Source organism: Charadrius vociferus, unplaced genomic scaffold, assembly GCF_000708025.1.
Source record: "Charadrius vociferus isolate BGI_N301 unplaced genomic scaffold, ASM70802v2 scaffold282, whole genome shotgun sequence".
In the NCBI taxonomy this organism is placed as follows: Eukaryota; Metazoa; Chordata; class Aves; order Charadriiformes; family Charadriidae; genus Charadrius; species Charadrius vociferus.
In genome coordinates this window covers 8256652-8283277 of record NW_009647731.1, presented here as the reverse complement: position 1 = coordinate 8283277, position 26626 = coordinate 8256652, and the positions used below count along the sequence as shown (strand labels likewise).

Here is a 26626-nt window from a genome sequence, read left to right as displayed (position 1 = left end):
TGTTTCTCCTTCAAAGCCTTGTTTTAAGGAGCTAATCCAGTGAGACTTTGACCATTGGCAGACTAACTGCTGTCACAGCATTTATACGCTCTGACACAGGTAGCCATTCTTAAGGTGCAAAGTGGTGAAAGTACAGTGGTACAAATGTGTCTCTATCTCACCTGGATTCTGCAAGTGACTTTTGGAATGATATATGCTTGGGTTGAGTGGGATTTGATCCTATTGCTGAGTTTGCTAGTAATAATAATGATGATGATGATAACGGTAATTTTTTCATGAAGAAGGAGTAAAACTACTTTAAGCATAGACACACCAATAAAGGTTTTCAGGACGAGCTGCTGTCTCTTGATAATTTTTAGAGCAAGTTCTGTCTTGTCTGGGCAGTGAGAGTGTCAATATTCAGTTTTACACTTTTATGGTAATGGTTCTATTGAAACTGTACGGTGTCTGGAAGCAACAAAGCACATCTAATGGGAGTGGAAGTATCCTAGTGCAATAGCTCCTTAGAAGAGACAATTACAATAGGATTGTGGTCTGCTATGTCTGGTTTGTGCCAGTACGGTGAACTGCACGATGAAGCATCAGAAATGTGGATGAAGTTAATGCAGGAAAAGGAAATCACATGGTCTATACTTTTGTGGGACTGTGTTAATAGAGGAATTTGCTCACTTCTATTTTATAATTGTTCATATGATACAATTATGGAAAATAATCTAAAATCAACAGGAATCATCTAGTGCCTTAAATGTTCTTAGGTGAGTATTCTATGAGGCAAGAATGTTCTCTAAGAAGCCTAATTCCTCTGGGAAAAACGGCAGCCTGTTTTGTTTTTGTTATGATACGAGGAATACCAGAGTGTGGCAGAAAATGTCAAGTAGTTAAGACTTAAAATTTGAAGTAATATTTGATGTTGTAAAATTTTATAGGTTTCTTTTATCTTCCTTTCACATTTTTAAAGGACATACCTTGTAAACATAGTGATAAAATGCCAGGAATATTAGGATTTTAAGGCAATAATAGAGCCCATTATTTAAACGACAATATAAAAGGCAATTATATTGATGAAGAGCTACATCGGCTTTGTGTCTGTGAATAAACTTGGCCTGTACTCAGCTTCTATTTGTTCTCCTGGCATAAACACATATTGTGTGTGATTCCAGTTTAATGGGGCCCCGTTTGTATGCCAAGCAGCTGCATTTTAGGGCCTATTGCGTGATTTCATAGCTCTCTGAAAATTGGTTCTATTGAGCACAAGAGATAGAAGGTGGTGGTGGGGGGGAAAGCTTCAACACACAATCATTTCTTTTCAATTGGAGCCAGCAAGGTTGATGACAACATGACCATTGTGTTATAATGATAAGACCACTAAGGATCTGTACCTCTCATCAAGGCTTTCACACAACAGCAGATACAATTTAATTCACTGCTCTGTCAGCAGTGCTGATACCATTATGCCGTCTGTCTCCACAGTTATAATCACTGTCCTCCGAGAAATGCAGTTGAAATGATCTTGAGCAGTCAAAGAAACTCTCAATTAAGGCTGCCACTTCCAATGTGTCAGATTGTGTCTTATGCACTTGGTACAATTTTCACTTCCAATCCTGTTTATTTACAATGTCTACCAGTAATTACGCTTAACATGTCATTTAGTGAGGGTGCCCCTGCCAAGGAGATTGTTGGGTGCTGCAGTACCATTGAGTGGGAGTTTCTCGCAGTCAATGCCATCAGCGGCTTTTAGTCCCTGATGGGATGCAGTAGTAATGTTGATAATGCAAGTATCGCGCTCATCAAGTCATAATTAGATGCCACTCAAATGTGCCACTTGTAATAACAGTGTTGATTCATGTTTTCTCGGTGACTGCAACTACTAATTAGTTAAGTGGTTTTTGGTTGGCCTGCATTTGCTGCGGATTATTATTACCCCTGAAAAAAACTGTCAAGGTTAGAGATGTTTCAGGCCACTTAGTGCTGCTTTATGAATTTTAATATTGACATAATAAGAACTTTGGACAGACTTAGGAAATAATATATTTTTGTATTTAATTTGGAAAGATTTTTTTCCCCTGAGTTAATCATAATTGCAGGTTAATTAAGTTTAAATGAACCAAGAGTAATCCCTAGTTCTGCCATGTGAGCCCAGTCCTTGTTTCCTAACTTTAGCTTTGCTTGAGGCCATTAGATTCCTGTCTGTAAAATGGGAACAGCTCTGTATCTCCACTGCTCCCTCATCCTGTGCAAAGCATTTCATTGCTCAAAATTTCCAGAGTTAGGTAAAATAAAAACAGAAGAGATGTACTATCTGAAACTTTTTCTCTCTCAAATTAAATATAGAAGCTGGTACGGCACACTTGGAGCAGATAATTTCTTCAAAGTCAGAAAAAATGGAAATAAAAAGATAACCAAAGAAAGCGGTGTGGTTGCTCTGCTGTTAAAAGACTTCATGTGAATGTAGTTTTTTGGACGAAGATTTCCCAATACTCTGTCCTGCTTTTTTTTTTTCTTTTTTTTTTTTTTCTGGCTGCTCATATTTTGTAGAACTTGTTTCTTGCATGCAGCTACTGATTTGACAGCAAACTCCAACGTATTGCTGGTTTCCTATGTCATTAAGGAAAACATTAGTTAATATTGACTAGGTATCAATAAAGCCTGCTTTATGTTAACAGCCTGCTTTTTCTGATCCTAAAGTCCCATTCTGTAGTCATTAAGATGACCTCTGGATATCAAAGAGGACTTGGGTATCTCCAGTATTTCAACAAAAGAAGAAGAGGGTAAGCGGGACTTTCTACCTAGTGGTATGAAATCAGTATTTGTTAAAGCTTATCTTCATGAAAACGAAAGGAGATAATAGAAAAAGTCCTCCATATTTACACTATATTCTTCCAGCCTTGTTCCTGCTCCAAAGTATTGTTCAGCTGCAAATAGTCTGTTCTGCATGTTGAAATCCTGACGCTGGGCTGAAAAGGAATCTGTGCGGTGAAATGACTTGCAGAATTAGGGTCCAGGCTGCTGGTGAGGATGAGTAAGGGTGTGAGGAGCCAAGGAGGAGTGGCCTCAATGAGCAAGGTGCTAGCCTGAGAAATGGGAAACTATTGTTTGGTTTCCTGCTTTGCTCCAGATCCCCTGTGTGACTTGAAGCTTGTCACTTAGAAGGTGACTTTCAACACTAGTTAAGTACTGATGTACTGCTGGAAGTTGAGAGGAATTGCAAGTCAAACCACATCTGTGCTTCTAAATCTCATCTAACTCACATTGGTGTCTTATGTTACAAAATAAGATGTGTTCCAGCACTTTTTGGTCACTCTAGGAATATGGCATATCTCACTGTGGTAATAAGGATCCTGTAAGTGCAAAGGGTAGTTGTGTCTCTTGCTCTTCCAGCTGTAACATCAACTACAGTAGCACAGCCGTGTGTTTCAGATGTAGTCAGGCAGCTCGTTCTCGGCCCTGGTCTCACAGAAGATTCTGTGTGTCCATGTGTGCGTGCTGGTGTCTGAATCTGTGTAGGACTGGGAAGGCACGGTTTGAGACCGCAGTGCTTATTTTAGGGCATGCTCAAGCACAGAGAAACTTCAAATAAGAAACAGTTTGGACATTACGGCCGTATAGCAATGCAGAACTTGGGTTGTTCAGCTGAGGTTGTCAAAAATCAGGCAGTGCAAGCAGTGTTGCGTTTCTATCAGGATTGCATCTATTAGGGTGGATCCCAGCTGCTGCAGCTAGCCTCAGAGCTGATGGGGCAGAACCAGAAGAAGGAACTGCGTTGTGCTAATGATTTGACTTCAGTGGAGCATCTGCTGTTGGAGGCACTACAGACATGAAGGTCTTTGGTCGCATAACTCCTTTCTCCATTTCCTAGTAAACTTGCCCCGGGCCTGTGCTATATGTCTCTTCTTGTACAGTGTGTTTAGCAAGTGTGATGATACTTAAAGTACCATATAAACCTGAAGACCAGAAGGTGAAAATAATCTTTGTAAGACACCTGAGTTAATCTTGCTGTTTAAAAATACCAAGGTTCTAATCTTCTGAAAATGGTGTCCATACCCAATTTTCAAGAGGATTGTGATGGCAATCTGAAGGGACAATCATAGTTGTCTGACTGATTCCTCAAGTGTTAATGAAATAAAGGTGGTGAATGATGATGGTCAGGGAGGCTCCTGCTCGCCTTCTACTTCCATAAGTTTATGCTCAGTTCTCCAGTTCCCCCTCTAATGCTGCCCACATGGCTTGAGAGAGTTGCTTAAAGCAATGAACCAGATATTCAGTGTTCGAAACAGTTCCTATCCATGGAGAGAGATTATCTAAGTACATACTTCCCTGTATTTGAAATGCTTACATAGAAAGTTAACAGAAAAAGATGTGATATTTCTGATCATGGGATGCATGTGTCAAATGCAGGAAAATACTGACTAATTTTTAAACTCTTCTCCTAGTTTCTCACATGGTTATTGAGGAAGTAAACTGTATTCAGAACCATCTTGAAATTGAGAAGACGTGCCGTGAAAGTGCTGAGGCTTTGGCTTCTAAGGTGAGAAGAATTATGGTGATTCTGTTTTATCCATTTTCTTTTTTTTTTTTTTAAACTTGAGATTGTATGCATCTCCCATACATGTTTTTGTATAATCTTGTGGATCTGTGAAATGGTTTTGAAGTGGCAAAAACCGTAAGCCAAATGTGAGATGCAAAATACAATTCCTGCCTTTAAAGAAAAAAATAACCTGTTTTAATTTAGTTCTGTTTTGGAACAGTAAGTCATGGACCAGCATCTTGATATCTAGTTTTTATATGCATTTAGGTTAAATGGAAAACAAGTTCTAGAACTGTCCTGTGTGAGATATAAAACAATAATGAGCATTTCAGTGTCTAAATCAAATGGAAAAAGTCAACCACTGCATTACATTTCAGGTGATTGTTTATGAAAGCAAAGCGAGGGCAGGGGAAAGGTGACCTCCGCTGCTCTGTTGATTGCGTCTAGTCTGATGAATTTAGCAAGTGTGTAATTTTCTATATTCCATCTCATCAGAAGTGCATTATTATTAAAGAATGTTTTTATCTCTCTGTTATATATTTTTGGTTGTGTAAAATGCATCTGAGCCACTTCATCAGAAAATGGATTACAGCAATTTTGAACCAAATTTCATTAGCAATGCTGACTGCCTTTTTTTTCTTCTTTCATTTTTTTTTCTCTCCCCATCCCCTGCCCAAAGTACATCCTTAGATATGGTAAAAATCACACTAGCAAGAAATCACTTTAATTTAGATGCATTAGCAATGTACTTTCTGGAGGTATTTACTTAATTGTTTGCATAATGACACTATATTAGAATTCATAAGATAGACAATCAGCATATAAGTAAGAAAATGAACATATTTATGCAACTTTTCTTCTTCTCTGCACTTTTCCTGTAATGAATGTACAGGGGCAGTTCAAAGACTAGCTTTACCCCATGGCCCTGCTTTGCCAAAGCTGATTTGTTTGTTGCTGTGAGCTGACTAAATAAGGTTCCTTACACCACCCTTCCCACTTGCTCAATTTCACTCTTTGGGAATAAGATGAAGAAATCCTTGAGTAAATCTCCAGTAGCTGGAGGGCTGAGGAAAGGGGGGATCAAAAATGATCGCTTAGGTAAAACTTCAGGGTCAGCCTAGCTGTTCAGTATATGTTTTACTTCAAGGTAAATATTGGACTTCCAAAATGCATGTTGACTTCAGCACGTTGTACATCATTAGTAGAAAATTGAGCCTCATTCTTAGACCCGAATGCAGGGAATGTTTGGCTGGTGGGTGGGCAGTCACCCCGATATATGCCTGAATGCCCCTGAGACTCTGATGAGCTTGCTGAGAGCTGCTGGCATGGGGTGTCTGGGTATAGAACTGTGAAAGAAATGATGAGAATGAAACATTTGCAGCAATCTGTGTTGTTCAGTTTTTCCTGGTACCTTGGTCAAGACGAGATGCCTTACAGAACCTCTTCCTTATCATCCACCAACCAGGCATGTGTTAAAGCATCCAGCCCAGAGTGGTTTCTGACTTGTGGTTAAGACCCGTAATGAATTGGTTTATGATACGACTTTCATCTTACATATATTGACTCTACAGTAATAATTGCTGAGAATTGAAAATAATTCAAAAGAATTATTATATCGACCATGATTGGGAGTATAGTAGTTGTAGTGTTTGTAGTTTATAAGCAAAATAAGGGCACAGGAGGAGGTAAGAGTTTTTATTTGACCAATTGATATAGCTGGCAAAACCAGATGAGCTTTCAGGAACACAGGCACTTCGTCAGGTACGTGCTTAAGGGTGAGGAGCTGAAGCAGCTATCACAAAGAATGCATAGCATTAAGTAAGCTTGGTAGTTCATTTGATTTGATTTGAACCTACACAGGGTATTTATTAGTCAGAATTACCACAGAGGAAAGAAGGGCATGAATGAAGCATCGTGTTGAATTCAAGCCTCCTCAGAGGAGAAAGAGGACAAGCTTCCCATCTTCACACCATTTTAATGTTGAATGGAGCATTTAATCTAATGTCACTTTGTCTTCTTTGTTTGATAGACCTTTTAATGATAAGGGAGAAAAAAGTATAGTTGAGTTTTTGTTTTTTCTTGCACAGCACCTTAAAGACAGACTAACTAGCTTCTTACTGTTTGTGCTTCTCAAATTTCAGCTGAACAAAGAAAATAAGACCTTGAAAAGAATTAGTATGCTTTATATGGCAAAACTGGGCCCAGAAATTATCACTGAAGAGATTAACATTGATGGGGACGATTCATCTACAGATACAGAAGCTAACTCTGGATCATGCAATTCTGTGCATTGTCAGCAGCAAATAAAAGGTGAGTGTTGTTGCTGAGCCTACACCACCATCCAAGGCAAAAGTTGTCTGAAGAATGGCAGTATTCGTTTGGACCAGAGATCTGTCTGGCTCCGAGTCATGCTTCTGAGCGGGGTCATCAAAGGAAAGACTGGTAGAACATCGTAGGCTTGTAGTGATACTGTGTAATGTATATGGTGGATATACAGCCTGTGAAGTAAGTTACAATGCAATAGGAAAATGAGATCTACACAGCTGAGAGAGCTCAATGTTACTGAGTTGGTAAAAGAAATATTTCTTCAGATCCTTAACAAAGTAAACGTTAAGCAGAAGGACAAGGTCACCTTGGTATTGCTTCAACTGCAATGTCATTATTTCAAAGCTTCTTAGACAGGACTCTCCATTTCCGTTTCCATTATGTACCTTTGTACGCACAAACTTCATTCATATTCCAGAGCTATTACCAAACAACCAACTTAAAAACCGGCTGTTGTACTGGGTAAAACAGCAAAGCTTGGGAACATGGAAATACATTGATAAGAGAAATGTGTGCTTTATTAAGAAATTTTTGGTTCTTTTTTGAAAGGCAATTTGTATTTCTGTAATCCAAAATCTGCCTTCCTTTCTCGTTTAACTCTGCGATGAAGTCATTGTGATTCTGTATGTTGTTATATCATAGTATCCAAAAAAGGGAATGCCCACATTCTGCATTTCACAGAATTCACAGAATTGTTAGGGTTGGAAGGGACCTCTGGAGATCAGCCTTCCTTTCTCGTTTAACTCTGCGATGAAGTCATTGTGATTCTGTATGTTGTTATATCATAGTATCCAAAAAAGGGAATGCCCACATTCTGCATTTGGTAAGAGAGAGAGAGATTAAGCGGTTTGCTTTTGAAAAGAAAGAAAAAAAAAGCTTTCACTTTTTTTCTGATAGTAAGTTACAATAGCACATGATGTCGAAGTACAGCTTTCCTGAACTGTCAGCCTGACCTTGTTAATTGTTTTCTGTTGGAAAGCCTCAATGAAGTGGTGCAAAGTATCACTGAGAAAAAAGAACGAGTCTTGTAAAAATGCTTTAAAAAAAATCCCATTCCAGAAATGAGATGTCATAGTATCGGTCTGTAATGAGCAGTTTTGCATCCTATAGATGTAGGAAGAGAGGCAGAGAATGGTGTCACCCACACCGTGCAACACATCTGAATCGGAAATAAGGCTCTGGAGTTCCTCCTGTCTTTTATTAGAGAAAGATGTCAAGGATACATTTAAAGAGAGCAAAGACTCTGGCTGCAGATCAGAGAATGCGGTTAGGAGGGTAGCAGGGTCAAATGAGAGAAACATTTCAAGAAGAGCTCTGATGTATATGCTTTCTGTCTTGATGAAGAATTCATTAAAGAACAAAATGTGGCATGTTGTAAAGGATTTAGAATTCCTGGCTTCTGCTCCTCTCTTTGGCCTTATTATTAAATGTTAATGACCTTACTTTTACAAGTGCTGAGCATTTTTAAAAGCATTGGCATCCCATTTGCTGTAGGAGAAGATATTCCATCACCGTGCTTGGAGAGATGTGTGTGTGTGTGTATGGTAGCAGAGTGATCTGACAACGTGTACCAGAAGGCAGTGTTAGGGCTGTGTCCCTAGCCTGAGCCAAGCTGCGTGGCGTTCATCTTCAGGGAAAAATCTGAGGTTACATCTCGGATTACCTGCTAAGTGAAAGACCATATGCAATGAAAGATGTGTTTTCAAAATTCCCCCTAATGCTTTCTGGTGTTGTCCAAGGTGAAATCTGCCCTTCTATGCATGTTTATGATTCCAAGCAGTTGTGTTTTGTGTTGAAAGCTTCGGAAGTCTTTTGGCTTTCTTACTATTCAACAAAATATGGGATGTTTCTTGGAATAATTCCTTTCCTCCCACCACTTTTCTGTAAGGATGTACAAATAAAGTAGTACGGTCTGAGACTCCTTGATTAAAGCCCTCTCATTTATTAAAGGAATAAAATTTTGTCCCTCAGATACCTCCTCCATTTTTGCTATCTCATACATTAGGGAAAGGTGATGGTAAATCTGTAGTTCCTAATGGAAATCTAGAGCGGTCTCAGAAGAATACCTGAAATTAATTTATAGGTTTTGGGTTTTCTTTTTCATTTTAGCTGACCTTTTGGATTTAACAAGAACTGAAAACTGAACTGTGTTGGTCAAGCAGTTTAGTGCATATGCTGTATCTAAAAAGGAACACTTCTTGTACACATTTATAAAGAATTATTTATATGGATATGCTTTCTTCTCTGTATGAGATTGATATATGTATTGTAAGACCTGATTTAATCCAGTTACCATAAATTTCAATGAGACTTTTTTTTCCCATTAATTTCAGTGGAAAGCACAAATCTATAAAGCAGACAATTTGGTTCAAGAATCTTCTGGGAAAACGAGTCTTTTTGTTTATTTTAGAAAGTGTGTGCCTTTAATTTGGATGAAAATAAATGCTGGAGGGGGGGGGGGGGCAGGGGGGCTGGAGTAGAACCAACATTTTCAAGTTGTGAGACCAAACAGAATGACATCCATCATGTCATCATCATCTGCAATTGATTAGCAACAATTTTCTCAACTCGTGGCTGGTATTCAATAAACAGCAGTGCTATGAAATACTGGAAGCAGGTGGGGAATGAGAGCACTTACTGAAAGCTAATATATATCAATAAATTTATATTTTTGTGGTGTTTTAGTGTTAACCTAAACCTTGATACATTATGTATGCAAGCTGATCTCCTGTTAAGAAGTGATTATAATCAAATGTTTTATTCCATTGTGAATTTAATTTATTTCATATTTTGATAATTAAGGAACAAAAATTCTGAGGGGAAAATTACAAGCATTAGCTCTTCCATCAGTAAAGGTTATATTCTGACTCTGTTCACATAATGTTACAAAGACTATAAATTGGCAGCTGTTCAGGACAATTTCTTCAGTGAAAACCTCCCAAGTATTAACTGCCTGTTGTTTTGTTTATTTCCCTTGTGACAAGAACTCATGATCCAAAAAGAATTGAAGTGCATTAATTTGCTTTAAAGGACGCCTGTTAAAAATTGCTTTCTGCTACCTCCGTACCAGAGTCTCTGTGATGTGACAATCTCCTGAGTAGAACTGAGGATACTCTGTGGTGGCAGGATTGGCTCCGTTATAGCGGGGAATGAATCATTCAGAATGCAAATAAAGGCGGCAGATACTGAACAAGGCAGCTTACCTCAATAGAGTAAATCTGAAACTGTGAACTGTGGCCCAGTTATAGATAGATCTGTTATGTGACACTTAAGCGAAGTTCCTAAATTATTGAGGATGTACCTTGAATACAACTGATGCTTTGTATGCAGTTGAGGTTTTTCGTACTTGATTGTACTTGCATTGCTATGACATTCCCTCTGTTGTTTTCTTCCAAGAATAAAAAATATTTTTCATTTCCTTCCTCAAACTGTAGAGCTGCGAGATCAAATCATATCTGTTCATGAGGAAAAGAAGACCTTAGCCATTGAACTGGAAAACCTGAGGTGCAAACTTGTAGAAGTAATTGAAGAAGTATGTATTGTGCCATGGAAGGCGAGACCACGTTAGCGTGTAGTCAGTACTTTTTGTATCTAATTTTGCTAAAAACGCTCAGTTGTGAAGTTAATTGAATACTATCTAATCGCACGTCCTGCCAGCCTGCCCATATGATGGACCACTTAGAGCGTACACCTAGAAGGGGCCTTCTGCATCAGAGTCCAGTCTGCTGCTATTGCTGGCACATGACTTCTCATGATCTGTTCTAATGCCCATATTATAACTCTCATCTCCACTTCCTCACAGCCCCTAACCCATCACAGTCTGCAGAGGTTTTTTTTTGGATTTCCTTAAACTTGTGGATCTGCAAGAAATAGTTCTGGAGAATGTCCAGTTTAATCACTGGTGCTACTTCATTGAGCATATCCTTGAGTTTAGCCATTGGCAGTGCCCCGTCATGGTAATTAGACCAGCAAATTGGCTTTTTGAGCCAGCACAGTTTCAATCCTGCTTGAAAACTGGATAAGCCATGTACTGATGCAAATCAGGACTTAGTGGTTCTTCCTGTCTATGCAACACTTGGATTCAGAAAGACACAGCTGACAGCTCTTGGACAATAAACAGAACCCAGGAAAAAAACTAAAACAGCAGCCTGACTATATTAAAATGCAAACAGTCAAGGGCAAGCTAGTAACTTTTCAACCAGGTGCTATGGCGCCTCATCCTGAAAGGTTCCAAAGATGTTATATTTGCAGCTGTGACTGGTGCGTGCCATGACACTGGGCCATGGGAGCCCCACGTGAAGTTCGTAACCCTTTAATGCCATCTGTTATGGACTCTGTAAGTTGGGGTAAAAGTGCTTTCCACCCCACTGGAAACCCTAAGATCAAACCAAGCCTAAGAAACAGAATTACTGATTGCAAAATACTGCTTGCATTATGTCTTGCTATATGCCTTATGCCACTAACTAAAATATTCTATTTTTGATCTTCACACTTTTCTAGGTGAATAAAGTGAAAGAAGAAAAAGCTGTTTTGACAACAGAAGTTAATAAGCAGCAAAAACTGTTGGAGAAATGTAACAGAGGTGTGTGGTCTCAGCAGGTTCTCTGTTTGCTACATCCTTTGCAGAAGTTTCAGAGCTTTTATGTTGTAGTACAAAGAGTAGGTTACAGAACAGTGACTGTGGTCCAGATCTGACACTCGGCCTTACTGCTGCAGGAACTGCATAAACTCATGGGCTATTCTAGACTGTCTCTGCTCCAGGAAAAATGTGACAGTGTAAATAGCAGGTTGAATGTGAGAATAGGAAAACTTTTTGCTCTGTGGCACAAGCAGCAAGCTAGGACAGGAAGGCAGTCCTTCACAGAGATGGAGGTCAAACCTCAATCTCCAGTTTTCCCAAATGATTACATTGCCATCTTTTTAGTTGGGACACAGCTAATAATTTTGAATATTTAAAGACTCGAAAGCAAGTTATATATTCAGAGGATGATGAGAAAAAGGCAAGAGTGCTGTGAATGAGATAAGTAGGATTTCCAAGCTACGGAAGGAAAGCAGGGACTTTCCTTTCCTGGAAAGAGATGAGAGGTAAAACCAGGGCAGGGAAAGTCTAAAAAGGTGTAGGGCTCAGAAAAGGAAAGGTTTTGCTTAATGAAGGTGAGCGCTTCCACTTGAGAAATAGTTGACCCAAAAGTGGGTCAGAGGGGAGGGTAAAGGTTTCAGTGCCTTGAATTACTGTGCCCTTTTCTCTTGTTGCTGATTTAGCCTTGCAAAATTAAAAATTATTTGGTTAAAAGTCTCCTTGGCTGTTTCACGTTTTCCTGAAGTGGAAGACAATGGGTCTGACCTCTGATGCCTGCCTGTCTTGATACATTACTTGCTCTGCCTTCCAGAGGCATTTAGTTATTTGTTCAACAGCACCTTAACAATACATCCTGGAGGTCTTCAGCTGCATTCCCAGTTACTCTGATTTATCTTCAAGTTGTTCCTCTGCAGTTGTGTTTTACTTGCTTACCTGGGGAGAATAAATAAAAAGCTCTTAAGACATCTCCCAGGAATTCTGAAACATTTCTCAGGCAGTGGAGAGAACAGCCAGCGCTGCTGCCTTTGCACGGAATGACCTGTGGAAATAGTGAATGACCAGCTAAATAGCGAAAATACAGAAGATAAGTGCAGTCTTTGGAGTAGTGAGGACTCCAGTCATGCCATGGCCTTCTGCCAATAATATTCTCTTTTTCTTTGGAAAAAGTAATCAGCGTAGTCCATGTTTTCAAGGAAACAACTGAGTTTTGAATTACAGAGAAATGTATGAACTTTTAGTGGGAAGTTATTTTCTCTCTTTTTCCTTTAGTGTTCAGTGGGACAGTGTCTTATCTTCCATGAATGCTGTAGCTGTCTCTCAGGATAGGGACAGGAGGTTTGCATAGCAGGGTATATTCTGTAAGCTTCCACCAAGTGTTCGTCTCTTACCTCTTACCTGCTTGAGTCTATGACAGGCAATACTTGAAGACTCTTAAAACACCAAACTTTGGATAGGTTGATTAGACAGACCAGCTTGAAGAAGCTTTTGATGGGATAGTGTGACAGATCAAATGTTTCTGGAATGTTTTCTTTTTTCTAAGCACAATCGAAAAAAGAATATGGAAATGCAAAACTAAGTTAAACCTTCGTTCGAGGATTCACGGTGCTGGGGAATAACAGGTTGTCTGGGTAAATCAACTAGTACTTTCATCTTATTTTGATCCATTCCATTTTTACTTCTCATCTTGTTTTATTCTTATAAACAGTGTCTGTGCTGGCAGTAGAGGAATATGAAGAGCTTCATGTAAACTTTGAACTGGAAAAGAACCTGCGGAAGAAAGCAGAGTCATTTGCACAAGAGGTGAGTAGTCAAGAAAAAGGGATCTTGTAAAATGAAGACATTGCAACTGGGCAGAAACCTCCCACCTTAGATGACTTGATTTCAATTCCCAGCTCTCATACAAAAGATGTCTTTGAATGTCCACATACTACTTCGCTAACATCTGTTCTTCATCCCTAAAATGGGTTTACTATTTCAACAGCATTTATAAAGCACTTCAGAATTATCCATGCAGTCTTACCTCCTTTCCCTTTTAAAGTGAGGCTTTAAATTTGTAGTGGGCTTAGTCAGCCACAGCATTTCAATGTGGTATATTCAGTGACTGTGTCTGGGAATGATTAGCTACCTTTCTAGTGATATAATTTGAAGCATTGTGTTTTCCCTGAAAAATACGTGAACTCACAAAAAAAGTGTTGCAAAATACAATATTGAGGTTTGTGCAAGTTTAGCTGCTATTTAACATATGCCTTTTGAATAACCTAGTGCAGGGAGCATTCAAGCTGAAAAAAATTGTTTCCACATTGTAGAAAAGGTATAAACTCCCAAAGAGGAAAATGAGTTACTGGGTAACATTATGGAATGACTGGTCATCGCTCCGATGGCTTGTGACTGGAAGTGATTGCCTTGCAAAATGCTGACAAAGTCTTTCATTCTGTTGATAGACTGAAGCCCTATAAAATCATGAATTTGTTTTTGTTTTGATTTTTTTTTTTTGCTCATGTGCTTTTTCTGTTTGTGCTCCGAATTTTGGGAGCTCTGCACTTGGGTTATATTTTCAAGCTTTTCTATCCCAAGCCATGCATCAATATTTTCTTTCATAAAAGTTGGGCTTCCTAAGTAATCATTTTTCAGGGAGCTCAGGTTTAAAGAAAGCCATTATATATCAAAATTGCATGATTCATCAGTACTGAAATATTGTAAATAAGGGGAACATCTGACATCTGATATGAAGTGGATTTTATATTTTGAAACTGTTGCTGCCAGCAAGCAGGTATTTAGCCTTCAGGAAGTCAGCTTTGTCCAAGTAGAGAGCTCTTTTGCTTTTTGTCTTTGCTGCTGCTGTTTCTCTCTCTCAAAATATTAAAAAATGTATTTGATAACTCCTGTACATCTAACTGCATTCAGTCAGTGATTGTAAGCAAGGGCATATATGCATTTTGAACCTGTATAGAAAACAGTGAATAGGCTTACTGTGTTGTGTTAATCTTGCGGGTTTTTGCTGGGTATTTGAATGGTTTGGAGATGAACAGAATCATATAGCAACATTTTAAATGAAATGAATTTGGGCGTTTGAGATTAAACTGTAGGCAAATTTAGAAATCTGCAAGCTAGGTGAGGAAGTCGACCCCAATGTTCCCTGCACTCGCTCTGTCATGCCTCAGAGCTCTTCCTCTGTGCCATGTACAAAGGCTGGAGAACTGCAGGGCACATGGGCCAAGGGTGCTGGTTCTCTTTCTCCTCATTCCACTTCGTGCCACTCCTTCCTTTTCTTTCCTGTGCAAGGTCACCCTATTGACCCTTTGCGAAACCCACTGAAGGAACTAACTCGGCAGAAACCTATTAACTTCTAAATACAGATCAATTTCTCTTTCTGTTAATAGAATTTGCAGGGTTGGGTGGTCACTCTAGGGGAGAAAGGTATTTGCAGATTCCAGTGTATTAAGCTTTGGCAGATTCTCTTTCATTCGTACAAGTATATGGTATAACCTAGCTTTAGATAAATTACTGCTTTATCAATTCCACCACTGAAACTTCAATCATTCGTCAACTTATAACTGAAGTAAATTTAAATTTATGTTACTTGCATATATGCACTTACCTGCAGTCTCCTGCCCATTGTTGTCAGTATCTCTTGCCACGTGTTGAAAGTGTAGCTGTGCTTCAGGCAAAGCTAAAGCAGCTGACATATTTCCCCCCTCAGGAGAATAAGAAATGATAGAAATGAAAATTATTTACTAATTATCAAAATGTCCTGTTAACTGCCAAATTTTAGGTAAAGAGATGGACTTTTTAGGATGCTGTTAGAGTCAAGAGATGTGGGAGAGAAATCACTCAAGAGGAGTGATTTCTGAAATCAAGGAGACTGCACATGCAGCCTCTTCCAAAGTCCACTCTTCCAGAGCTTTGTGGGATATGGACCAGAACTGGATGCCTCCTTTTGCCATGCCTTATGTGCCATTGGGCCATTTACATTTTGATCAAAGGCTTGCTATGTTTTTTCAGAAATAAAAATGAGATCTGCAAATTCCATTCATATTTATTAAAGATAGAGACATTTATTAGTGACCAAAAGTTGTTAAACAAAATATTGCCTATGCTTATTAAGTATTTGTTTGGATTTTTTCAAGATAGCACCAGTCTGTGCTACAAAATATTACCTTCTTGCAACTATTTTTAAATTTTAGGAAACCTGGATTTGTTCATTACCTGTTTTTATGATAGCTATTTTTATAATGCAACTTTTTTAAACCTCCTGAGATTGTGCAGGCATTACTGTTTTATTAGCAGTGTTTGTTGACTGTAATATCTTCAGAACTGTTATTTTAAGAAAATAAATTTGTAGGAAGGTTAAACATGTTCCTTTACCATGCATTATTACAGTGTCTGTCTTGCATCTCCTACTGTTGCTTTGCTTTATTTTCTGAAGTACAGAACAATTATGTGCTTCTGTTCATTAACTTACAACAGAAGGTTGTTTGTAAAGGTCTTACATCTCTTAGAAATGAGTAATTTATAAATGCGTAGTTAAGCTGGTTTTCAGATCATAAAAGAGTATAATCTGATACTCTGGGCCCAGAGTGTTGCTTCTGTTTCGACTCATAACTGTAATATTTGGACACATACATTTTGAAAGATGATATTAAAGTACTTCTTGTATTTGAATAACAAACTGACAGGCAAGCTGTTAAGTACAATGCCAAAGAAATGCTGATTGTTTGCAAACAAGCGCTTCTTGGTTTTTGTCATTACTTAGTTATTGTCTTTTCCGAAAATATGGGCCACTGTTGTTGCAGATTGACAGCGTAGCTCTTCAGTTGAGGCTACTCATTTCATGAAGTTCCCCTGTCCAAAATGGAGTGATTACAACAGTGAGCTTCAGGCCTGTGTTAGACTTCGCTTTGTGGACCTACTTCTCTTCCTTTGGTATCATGGTATTCAGAAAGATTTTAGGAAAGCTTTGGCTTGTTTGGTGGTGGGCATGTTGTCTTTCTAAGGGGCTGAGGTATCTGAAGCTTGACTTGATGGAGAGGTTGGCCCATGTATTCAGATGAACTCCTTTCTCCATAGCACGGCTTCATCTTTTAGCTGTTCCCTCCTGGGGTTGCATTGTCCCTGCGATAGGAGGAGACCAGATGAGCGGCTGGCAAGAGCTGCTTTTCGAAGTGATGCCCTTTGCATCCTGCCCTTCTGACAAGCGAGGAGGATTTGCCACAGAACATGAGCAATTGGGAGTGCAGGTGTGAGAGATAATGGGTGGGTGAGCGTGTGTGCAGAAGCGAACGCAGATGGGGGGGGAAGGAAAGACAAGGAGTGAGAGAGGGAGGGAGCAAGCACATATAGGAGTGAGCGAACACTTGAAAATCAGCTTCTGATTAAAAAAAAAATCTAATACAGCTTTAATTATAGTCATGCTGCTGGCACCACCATAATATATATATTTAATTAGTAAAAAATGATCCAACTTCAAACATTAGAATTCGTGCTCTTTAGAGGTTCTAAAGAAACTGAGTAAATATTGTCAGCTGTGGTGTGGAGAGGGGGAAGGAAAAAGAAAGCGGGTTTGAAATGAGTCACAATCCATTGTGAAAAGTACAGGAATCTGCATAAAAGAACTAAATAAATAGAGTGTGTAAGGGGCGGGGGCATGGAAGAATCTCTACCTACCTGAATAAAACAGGGTTGTTAACACAGGAATCTTGGCAAGCTTAACCAGAATTCTAGTGTCATGTTTTAAGAGACACTTTAAGATCTCTCAGCTCTTTGTGGAGCCGTTTATAAGAAAACAAAGGAAGGCAGAGAGTATCTTGAAGGCCATCGCAAGAATATAGAGGCTAACCCTCAAAAGCACTCTTCCACAAAGATGAGCAAAATAAAATACAGCAAAAGCAAGCCGAAAGAGGAGGAACACAGTGAGAGAAGTAAATTGAAAGTCTTAGCAATGTAAAAATCCCAGGAGTTTAACAAAATAATCTGACAGAAATGGTTTATTAATCATACATCCTGCCTTGCAACAATATTTTGTAAAGTGAACAGTTTATTACTGTTGTGTGTGCTGGCACGGAGACAACCCCTGCACCTAAAGTTACTCTGGAAATCTCCCGGAGGAGAGGCAGCGTGCTCTCAAAGTTAGCATTGAGCTGTTGTTTTCTGTCCTCTGTATCTTGGATAAATAGAAATGAGGTGTCAAACTGCTAAGCAGGTTTGTTGGGGTTCCTCTCACTTTGGAAGCTAGCATAGGCTTTTTCTCAAAACACGCAACTGGAAAAAAATGAAGGGTTTCCCAAGTGCTTATGTAAGTCCCAAGTGCTTTATCTGTAAAATAGTTTTGTGGTTTGAGAGGTTGAAAGGCTGTGTGTAGAGGAACTGTGATCCGGATGGATTAAAACAGCAATGTGAACCTGTAATGTGCATCGTTTGTCTTTTCCTTAACTTTCCTTCCAATTTTCAATATTTACAGATGCATTAAAACAGCATCCTAGACCTATGTCTGTGTTTCTAAGTAACTCTTACACAAGTTTGCATTTAACTTGTTAACCTCAAAATGCCTCCATCCTGTACCTGGGCCAGTGCACAACTGACATTACTTAATCTGGGACTGAATTTTCCCTTATTTGAAAGATAAAAGGTGGCTATCATTTTATAAGACTTAGGAAAAAGTATTGTCATTCTTAACAGATGTCTGCACTACTCATGAGGTTGCGTGCAATGGATTTGGTTATCTCAATGACATGAGCTGCCAAAGAACTCTTCCTGAGATGCATTTGTGACCTTTTGGGTTAATTTGTGAGGACTTTTGCATTAACGTGCTACATCTGTTGAGTGGATTCTGCAAAACCAGCACTCATGGAGCAACTCTGTGCTTACAAGTACCACATTCTGTGCATTACCAAGGAGAGCTCAACAGCAACTGGTATCTGAAGATAATTAATTTGCAGTCCAGCTGACTGAACTGGAAATAATAATTAAAGAGACATGATAAGTGGTTAGTACTTGAATTCTCCTGAGCTTGAATGTTACCACTTTTGAAGCATGATGTAACACTAATATGTTTCATCAAGCTTTTTCTCAAGAACAGGCTTGTGAAACGGTAACAGATGTATGCTCTAGGAAACCATCTCTTTGGTCTCAGTCTCTTCCCCCCCTCCTTCTTTTTTTTGTTCAGGGAATTAATTTATTGGGGAAAAAAAAGTGAAGAGGTTTCCTCCCTTTTCATGTGGTATACGATCTATTTCTGAATATATTAGATGGTGTCTGAAGGCAGTAAAACTGTGAGCGTTATAGAATGTATCACTATACTTCTGCCATGGCAAAAAGAAACCGTTAACTGCAGGAAAAGAAGAAATCAGTGACAATAGAGATTTTTTTCTTTTTTCCCTTTATTTTGAGCCTTAGGCAGTTATGCCTCATAAGTGAAGAATGAGGGCTGTAATTTGACAAACGCTTTTGTACAGAAGAGGCTGGTAAAATAAATAATACTGTGTTTCTAAGGAAGTCGGAATGCTGATGGGGATTGTTTTCTCACACTCAGAATACATGCTCCAAGCACCTCTGTGGTGAGAAGCAAATGATGGGCAAGAGATAGGGTTAACTGAGCTACTCCAGTTCCCCCATTCTGAGTAAAGTAGACCTCTTCATTTGAGCCACAAAACGTACTAATGCTACATCTTGTAGCTCTAGAAGTAGTCCCTTCAGAAGTTTTCCGGCAGTTAGCCAAATAACTAAAGCAACTGTGTCATATCTTTATTAGTCTAAAATTGATACAGGTCTTAAAAACTATTAACCATAAAATATTATGAATCATCTAGAGAGAGAGGAGTGACTGTTGTCTGCCCATTACTATGCGTATGTCCTTTTTCACGGTATATTGCTCAGTTTTCTGTGGCAGTTTGAAAATCCAACTAGGGTTAGTCTTTGGCTTCTCTGAAGGAGGAAGTCTATGAATGTCACAGCACATTGCCAGATATGCATCGCTCTGGTTTTCCATGCTTCACATTGTTCGGGGTTTTTTTGTTAGAGTCTTGGCCCGTGCCCTCCATGCCCTTGATATTAGCCCTTTGGGTAATCTTCTCTTGCTGTCTGACATCATGTGACAGTTACTTTCCATAGAAGCAGTTCCCAGGTGGAGAAGAATATATGCACCAGATACAAAATTTTCAGATCAGAGTAATGCCACGTGCACTTAACTTACTTGAGCACATACTTAATTTTTTCTGGATTGTGTCCTAACTGCAGAACCCATTTATTTGTTGTTGCTTTTTTCCTGAGCAGCACTTCAGACACCTATGAACCCACTAAACCACAAGGGATTTGTAACTCATCTGAGGCTCATATTATTGCTTGATCTGCAGCATTGAGCCTGAGTGTAGAGAGAACATGTCAATGTCCAAACTATGAGTGTTTCTTAATGTTTTAATAAGATACATCTGTTTCTCAACTCTTCTATCAAAAATACCCACTAGCCATTGTTTCCTGCTGTAATACTTATATGCAGTGATGCTCGCAAGCCCAGGTGTCCTTGATAATACAGTACAGTTAAGCAGTTACAAAGAGTATATTTTTTTTTTTCCTGATTAGCCATTGAACTAAAATCCACACCTGGATTTATATTTTAAACTAAGTACCTCCTAAATTTGGAGCCACTTAGTGCCCTGTCAAGCCATAATCAGACAAAATCACTTTGTTCTCCCTTCACATAAAATCCTTCTAACAGCCTTCTCTTTTGGGGAAATAAAAGTACTTTGACCCTACCTCTGTTGGACCTTATTTCAGGACTAAACACAAGACTGTAAGGCTTCAGGGTACACGTAATGCAAAAGACATCAGCTCCTGTAAGCTGTGACAAATGTAAATGACTGGGTTCTCACTCCATGAGGATGACTTATTTCTCACTAGGATGTGCAGGGGATGGAGCAGTGCTGACAAGGACTGAAATCAGGGCCAACTGCTTGGTTGACTGATCTTCTTCTCTCTTCTGTTTGAAACTTCCAAAGTTTGCCTCTGCCTTGCTACGTACCTTTTGTTATTCTATTCATAGCGGGTAGTGTTTGCCACTGATTTTTATTTACTTTATGCAGCAAATTATTACCTTATTGTAACAGTGCTGCTCTATTGAGACATTCTTCTGCCTTCAAACTGTAGCTAAGACAAAAAAGTTATTCCACATAGTGACTACCCAAATGATGTGTAGATGGAAATGTAGCAACCTATGGATATTAAAGCATTTCGTTTGGCCTCATTTTGCTCCTGGGAGAGGAGTTAGTTGGAAAGCATCCAGGTATACTCTGAACGCTACTTGAACAAGGATCGAAATTCCCAGTGACGTGACACTAACAGAGTTGCTTTCTAACTTTTTTAATGAGGAAGAATTCCTTTTTCGGCTCTGGTGTAAACAAAAAACAGCTGCAGCGAACGCTCTGTAGGGTAATGGTTAGAGCAGGGGTCTGAGAATGAGGTGTTGCCCCATTAAGGTCAAGGGAAAAACTTCTATTATTTTCAAGATTTCACTCCCTTCTCTTTCCCCCTCCCCAAATCTGTGTGAACTCTGCTGATGGCAAGTGGCCGAGTCCCAGATTTCCTGCACTTCAGAGCTTCTGTTTGTAAACTCACGAAGGAAATGTAGGTAGTTGGTTTGCACAACAGTTGGAGATTTTGTAAATGAAAATGGTAGATGTAAGCAACCTATTGTCTTTTGTGGTCTGCCTTTAGCTGCAGTCGTCGTTTCAGTAGATTCCTCCAGCATAGACTTAAGTTTCTAGCATTGATTGGGATACTCTGCAGATAATTGTCTAGCAGGTGGCAAAGTCGGAACTAATCCATCAATTGGTTAAATTCCACCTAGTCCAAATAATCCTGTTAGTAGCTGTTTTGCCCTTTCAGCAGTCACTTTAATTAATATTCGGGCTTGTGCAGGCAGTCGGGTTTCTGCTGTGCTGAAGCAGAACTTCATTTTTTTAATTTTAAATTAGAATTAATTTCTAAGGGTCTTTTTTGTCCCATGACAAACACAGAGCCACCTCTCAAAAACTTGCGATCAGTTCATCACCAGCTCTCTTTCTGCTTTATCTGCCATGACTGTCTTGTCTAGTTTTGTCTCTTCCATTTAGAATATGCTGATACTTCAAGGACATGTGTCTAAGTTCTGAAATGGATGGGACTCCCCATGAGAAATTGATTCCCATGTATCTGATTGCAGCGTTAAGTTATAAGCAACAATTTTTTTTGTGGCGGCGAAGATGCTTTCACATATATTGTAAGCAGGAACGTATTTGCAATGTCATGAAAGCAGTTTATGGAGTTAATTGAAAACGCAGGACTTCAGGTGAAAACTTCTCAATGAAAAGTTTTTCACCCAGTTCTTCAAGAGGATTTTTTTTTTCATTTTGTTGCAGAAGAGCATGAAACAAAGTGAATATGGATTTTCTACGTTTGGTGAAGTATCTGCTCAAGTTGAAGAAATCAAGTTGCTGTACTTGATTTCTTCTTGTTTTGGCAGCTTTCTGCTCCCTCAGGCTGGAACAACGCTGTTCTGTTGGTTTTAGTGGCAGAAGCTCATCGAACAATAATCTGGATTATCATCTCAAACTATTGTCCAGATTCCAAAAAAAAATGAAACCCAAGTTGTAATTTTGCTTTGAAAGTTCACCGTAGGTAAACTGTGGTGTTTGCTAAAGGTGGCTTCTGGAGAGACGTTGTTTCTGTTAGGGTTAAATAACTTTTCACTGACTTAGCAGGAAAGCAGGAGGCTTTGTGACAGTATTGAGTTCTTTTGCAGGGGTTTAGAGGCCTTTTTAAAGCATGATGTTTCAAAGATGCTGTTTCTTTTAAGAAGATAAAATGTTAATCAAACAGATTAGTTCTGATACTAAGGCAATCCTTTACAGGTTGGGGTGGTTAGCTTTGATTCTGAGCTTCTCTTGCATTTGAATTGTTTTTGCCGCAGCCCTACTAGTGTAAGGTAATGCAAGCATAATTGGGTTGACTGGCAGAATTTTGGGACAGGGAGCTGAAGACCAGTGCACATTTGCACCACGCCACAGTGGCCTGTGTATTGTCGTAAATTTGTTTTTGTTTGTTTTATAACAAAGTATGCCGCTAGAGCCGGTATTCATTGTTTCCTCTTCATCACATACTTCCAGTCCTTTATTGCCTACCCCCATGGCTCAGCTTTGCCCAATGAAGTGTTCATTGTAGGTTTTATTAGTATTAAGGCCGCGTCAATTGACTCTTCTTGGCACGCAGGGTCAAGCAGGCTGCGTTGTGAGTTAAAAGTTCAGCACGGTCAGCAGGCTTCGCGGTCTGCATGTACAGCTAGAGAGAGAGCTAAGAGCTAGAGCTTGCTAAGAAGACTCAGCTGAAGTGTTGGTGCAAAGCTCTGGACGGAATTCTTGCCACAAATCTGCATCAGCTGCTGTTTCTTTACATTTCAATTACATAAAAAAAAAAAATCACGTAGCACTGGATGGGAAGAAACCATATGTTGTATCTTTAATTTTGGTTTGTGACTAAGTAGTATGGGAACCTGAAAAGATCTCATGGAACTTTTGTATTTCTAGTACTTTAGTCTTAAAATATCTTCTTGCTTTTGCTGTGCTATACAACAGTGTTTTTACAGTCTGAAGGGAGTGTCTGCGTTCTCAGGCTGCTCTCTGTTGTCCTGCTGTAAGTGGTACGCTTTGCTGACCTGCGCACACTCATCTGAAACCTCAGGGTGACCCAGTCCCTATTTCTGCTGTAAGAACAGGCACAGCTGAGTTTCTCAAGGGTGGAAACCCTTGTTGCCTGGGGAGCAACCTTCTACTGAAAAGAGATGTCAAGATGCAGAATAAATTCACTAGGAATTTTTTTGGCAGGAAGCAATCTTTTTTTTCCGAGTTCCTAAACAGTTTGGAAGGAGGAGATCTCTCTTACAGAAACTGCATGTGCTGACAGCCTCTGCACCTCTTAGGTGAAGCCTAAGAGAAATGTGTGATATTTTTATCAATGCCGTATCTCTAGATCATTTGATTCCCCCCTGCACCCTTCCCAATGTATCCATTCCCCACATCAAAAATATAACTGGGGAAGAAAAAAAAAGGCAAGCATCAGAAGTAGAAGGCTGAAATTGCCCTGAAATGCCTTTTCCCGGGGCAAGTGCATACACTGGTTACACAAACATGGACTGAAATTCATTTCCCAAAGACACTCCATCGTTCACAGATCCAGGTAACCCTCAAATAAGTGGGCTTTATGCCAAGGCTTGCAGATGTGTTTGAGGAGATAGCTTGTGAATTCATAGATGTTTTTTCCTTCACCCAGAGCTCTTTGAGCCTCTCCAGAGCTGTGAGAGTAGGGATTGGATTGTTACTATTTCCAGGAAACAAAATTCAGAGATGCGTTTAAATTCTGAATGCTGCCAACATGTGGGTAGTTGAGGTGCAGCAGTGGGTGTTTCTCTCAGCAAACACCTGGTTCCTTTCAGTGTGAGCTCAGCTCTTGCAAATCTTGCTCTCAAACTTCCTTTCCCCTTCCTTCTCACCTTCTTCCCCTCTAGGCCTACCATATCAACACAATGTCAGCTTTTTTGTTTTCTTTCCAATTGCCATATTTCCCAGGATAGCATTAGACTGTGCTTAACTATTGTTTTTGTTGGGGGTGGGTTTTGTTTTGGCAGATGTTCATTGAACAAAACAAGATGAAAAGGCAGAGTCAGTTGCTTCTGCAGAATTCTGCTCCTGATCAACAGCTTTTGAAAGCTTTGGATGACAATGCTAAGCTAACCCACACATTAGAAGAAGAGAGGCTTCAACACCAACAAAAGGTAAAACAGGATTACTTTTCATCTCATGCAGAAGTCTTTGAAAGCCTCCTGAATTTAAGGGGTGTCATCTATTTGTTATGTTCAGAATTATTTGACATCTTGTCCCCCATAAGGGTTCACAGTCCAAAAACTATACTTCAGAGAAGATTGTGATTCCCTTCTTCTGGGTCACTGGTAAGACAGAAGTACAAAACTTGAAGGCTTTTCAGCCTGAAGGCTCTGGTTTAGTTATGTATTTTATTCTGGATGCCATAAAATGCAATTAAAAGCATTAAGTCAAGTTCCATTAAGTAAAGAAGAGATGACAGGAGAATATTTTGGACGTTGGGTAATACAAAGGGTGGTTTGGGGGGATAAGCTAAGAAGACCAGGAGGTGAGAGGTAGGCAGTTCACATTAGTAGTCTGGTTGCTTGCTAAAGAAATACATGGGGAAGAGCGAGACATACTGGAGCAGGGAAATGTTAGGTGAATGCTGCAAAGTGGTGTGATAGGATCTAAAGTGCCAGGGTCTAAACAAATATATTATTTGAAACTGGACTAGATCGATCTCTGACTGGGAGAAATCACCATTGCTTCACTCGAAAGCCTGAAAGCGAGTTTTCCCTGAGCTGTGGGGCCTGTTCTTAAAACTCTGTGAATAGAGTAATGCTGGGAACAGGTAGGCAGTTCATGTGCTTTCATCAGTGCAGCAATACTGAGACTATATGTAATCTTACATGCTTTTGAATGAGTATTTTGGAAGAATAATTCCCAGTTCATAGAAAACCTCTGCATCTTTGGCTCCCTGAAGTCTAGAGCAAAATGTATCTAAATATATATAGTTGGAGTTGGGAAGTGATTGCTGCTTTGCACCTGAATGCTGCCTCTAAACCTGGTATTCCATAATTCAGCCATTGGCATCTGCATGAGTTGAGACAAAGGAGCTTATATAACCGACCTGTCAGTGGAAGCAGTCAGTAAGAGAACAAAAATGTCAATGTTCTCGTGCTTCAAATGAAGAAATGTTCAGAAATTAAACTCTAATTATGTGATAAAAACTCTATAAAAAGAAAAAGGGAACATCTTATAGCTTAAGTACTTTGTAGCTAAAGACATTCTAAAGAAGAGATAAAACAAGTTAGGATCGTAATAGAAAATTCTGATGTCTCTCAGCAAAATCTGTACAGCTCTCATTCAAAAATCATCCTCTTTCTGGGACTTGTAGTTCAGCCCTATACTGTAACATCCTGTTTTCAGGAATAACTGTGCTTCATGGGTTATTTCTCAAAAGGAAGGACAGAAAATGCCTTTTATTGTAATGAATGCTTTGCCAACTGCAGATCAAAGAATTGGAAGAGCAGCTAGAGAATCAAGCACTGCATAAGGAGATTAGTCGTCTTAAACAGCAACTAGAACTTTTGGAAGAAGATAAAAAGGAACTAGAGCTTAAGTGTCAGAACTCGGAAGAAAAAGCTAGAGACCTAAAGCATTCAGGTAAAATCGTGTAATAATTTTCATTTTAGAGGCACAAGTTGGGGTGAGGGGTGTGTGTGAGTGGTGCACATCTAATAGAATTATGTATGTTACATTTGAGACCCCAAAAGCAACAACTTTTGTGTAGCCGAGATCCGGACCTGTGCTTCACAAGATGAAGTACAGCAGCTGCCTTCAACCACAGAACAGTTGTGTCCAGAATGTGTGTGAAAGAATAACCTTGTAAAACTTCTGTAAGGTATAAAAATACTGGTCTTAGATTGCCCTGAGTCTTGCAGATGGATATATACATGTGAATGTGTTTCTGTGTGAAAGGCACAATCTGTCGTACTCAGTCAAAATGTACCTTCTTAACCTAGTTTTAAAAGTAAATAAAATGGGATAATGCTTCTCTTTTTTTTTTTTTTGTTTGGTTTGGTTTGGTTTTTTTGGGGAGGTTGTTTTTTGTTTGTTTTGGTTTGTTGGTTTTTTTTTTTCAAAGGTGCACAGTGATTTATCAGACTGTGGAGTCTGCATTGTATGAATTATACAAAAGCATCCCATAATTAACAAGCTACCTAGCTATTTAATAGTCTTGCACTAGAAGACATCGGTGAAAATAAAGACATGATTTAGCCCTTCATAGTGGCATGTGAGAAAACAGTTTCTGCTGTTACGAGAGGGTCTGGGGGTCATTTGGGTTTTTTTGTTTGTTTTTTTAAACATATTGAAAAGGTAAATCCTGCCTTCGGAGCCCTACGAAGGGAGTTAGCCAGACTAATCCAGTGGACTTTTGTGATTCATATCCGTGAGATTTATGCATCTAAATCTCTGTACTTTAGTGAAATATTTTGTTTCACATCAAGTGACTGAGAGGAAGGAAACAGTCTGCCTAGCTACTGTGTCTGTCTTTCTCTTAAGATTTAAACTAACTCCTGAAGAATACAG

The 26626-nt window shown here is 39.3% G+C and overlaps 1 protein-coding gene across 1 annotated transcript in view; it reads left to right on the top strand.

Moving 5' to 3' along the window:
• Positions 1-26626, top strand: part of KIAA1598 (KIAA1598 ortholog) — a 54629-nt gene that overhangs the window by 7619 nt on the left and 20384 nt on the right. Inside the window, exons 3-9 of the mRNA XM_009881578.1 lie at positions 4431-4525; positions 6667-6835; positions 10285-10382; positions 11351-11432; positions 13135-13229; positions 24079-24225; positions 25546-25699. Of these exons, the coding sequence (XP_009879880.1) occupies positions 4439-4525; positions 6667-6835; positions 10285-10382; positions 11351-11432; positions 13135-13229; positions 24079-24225; positions 25546-25699 (832 nt within the window). The 5' untranslated portion in view covers positions 4431-4438. The remainder of the gene's footprint in view (positions 1-4430; positions 4526-6666; positions 6836-10284; positions 10383-11350; positions 11433-13134; positions 13230-24078; positions 24226-25545; positions 25700-26626) is intronic.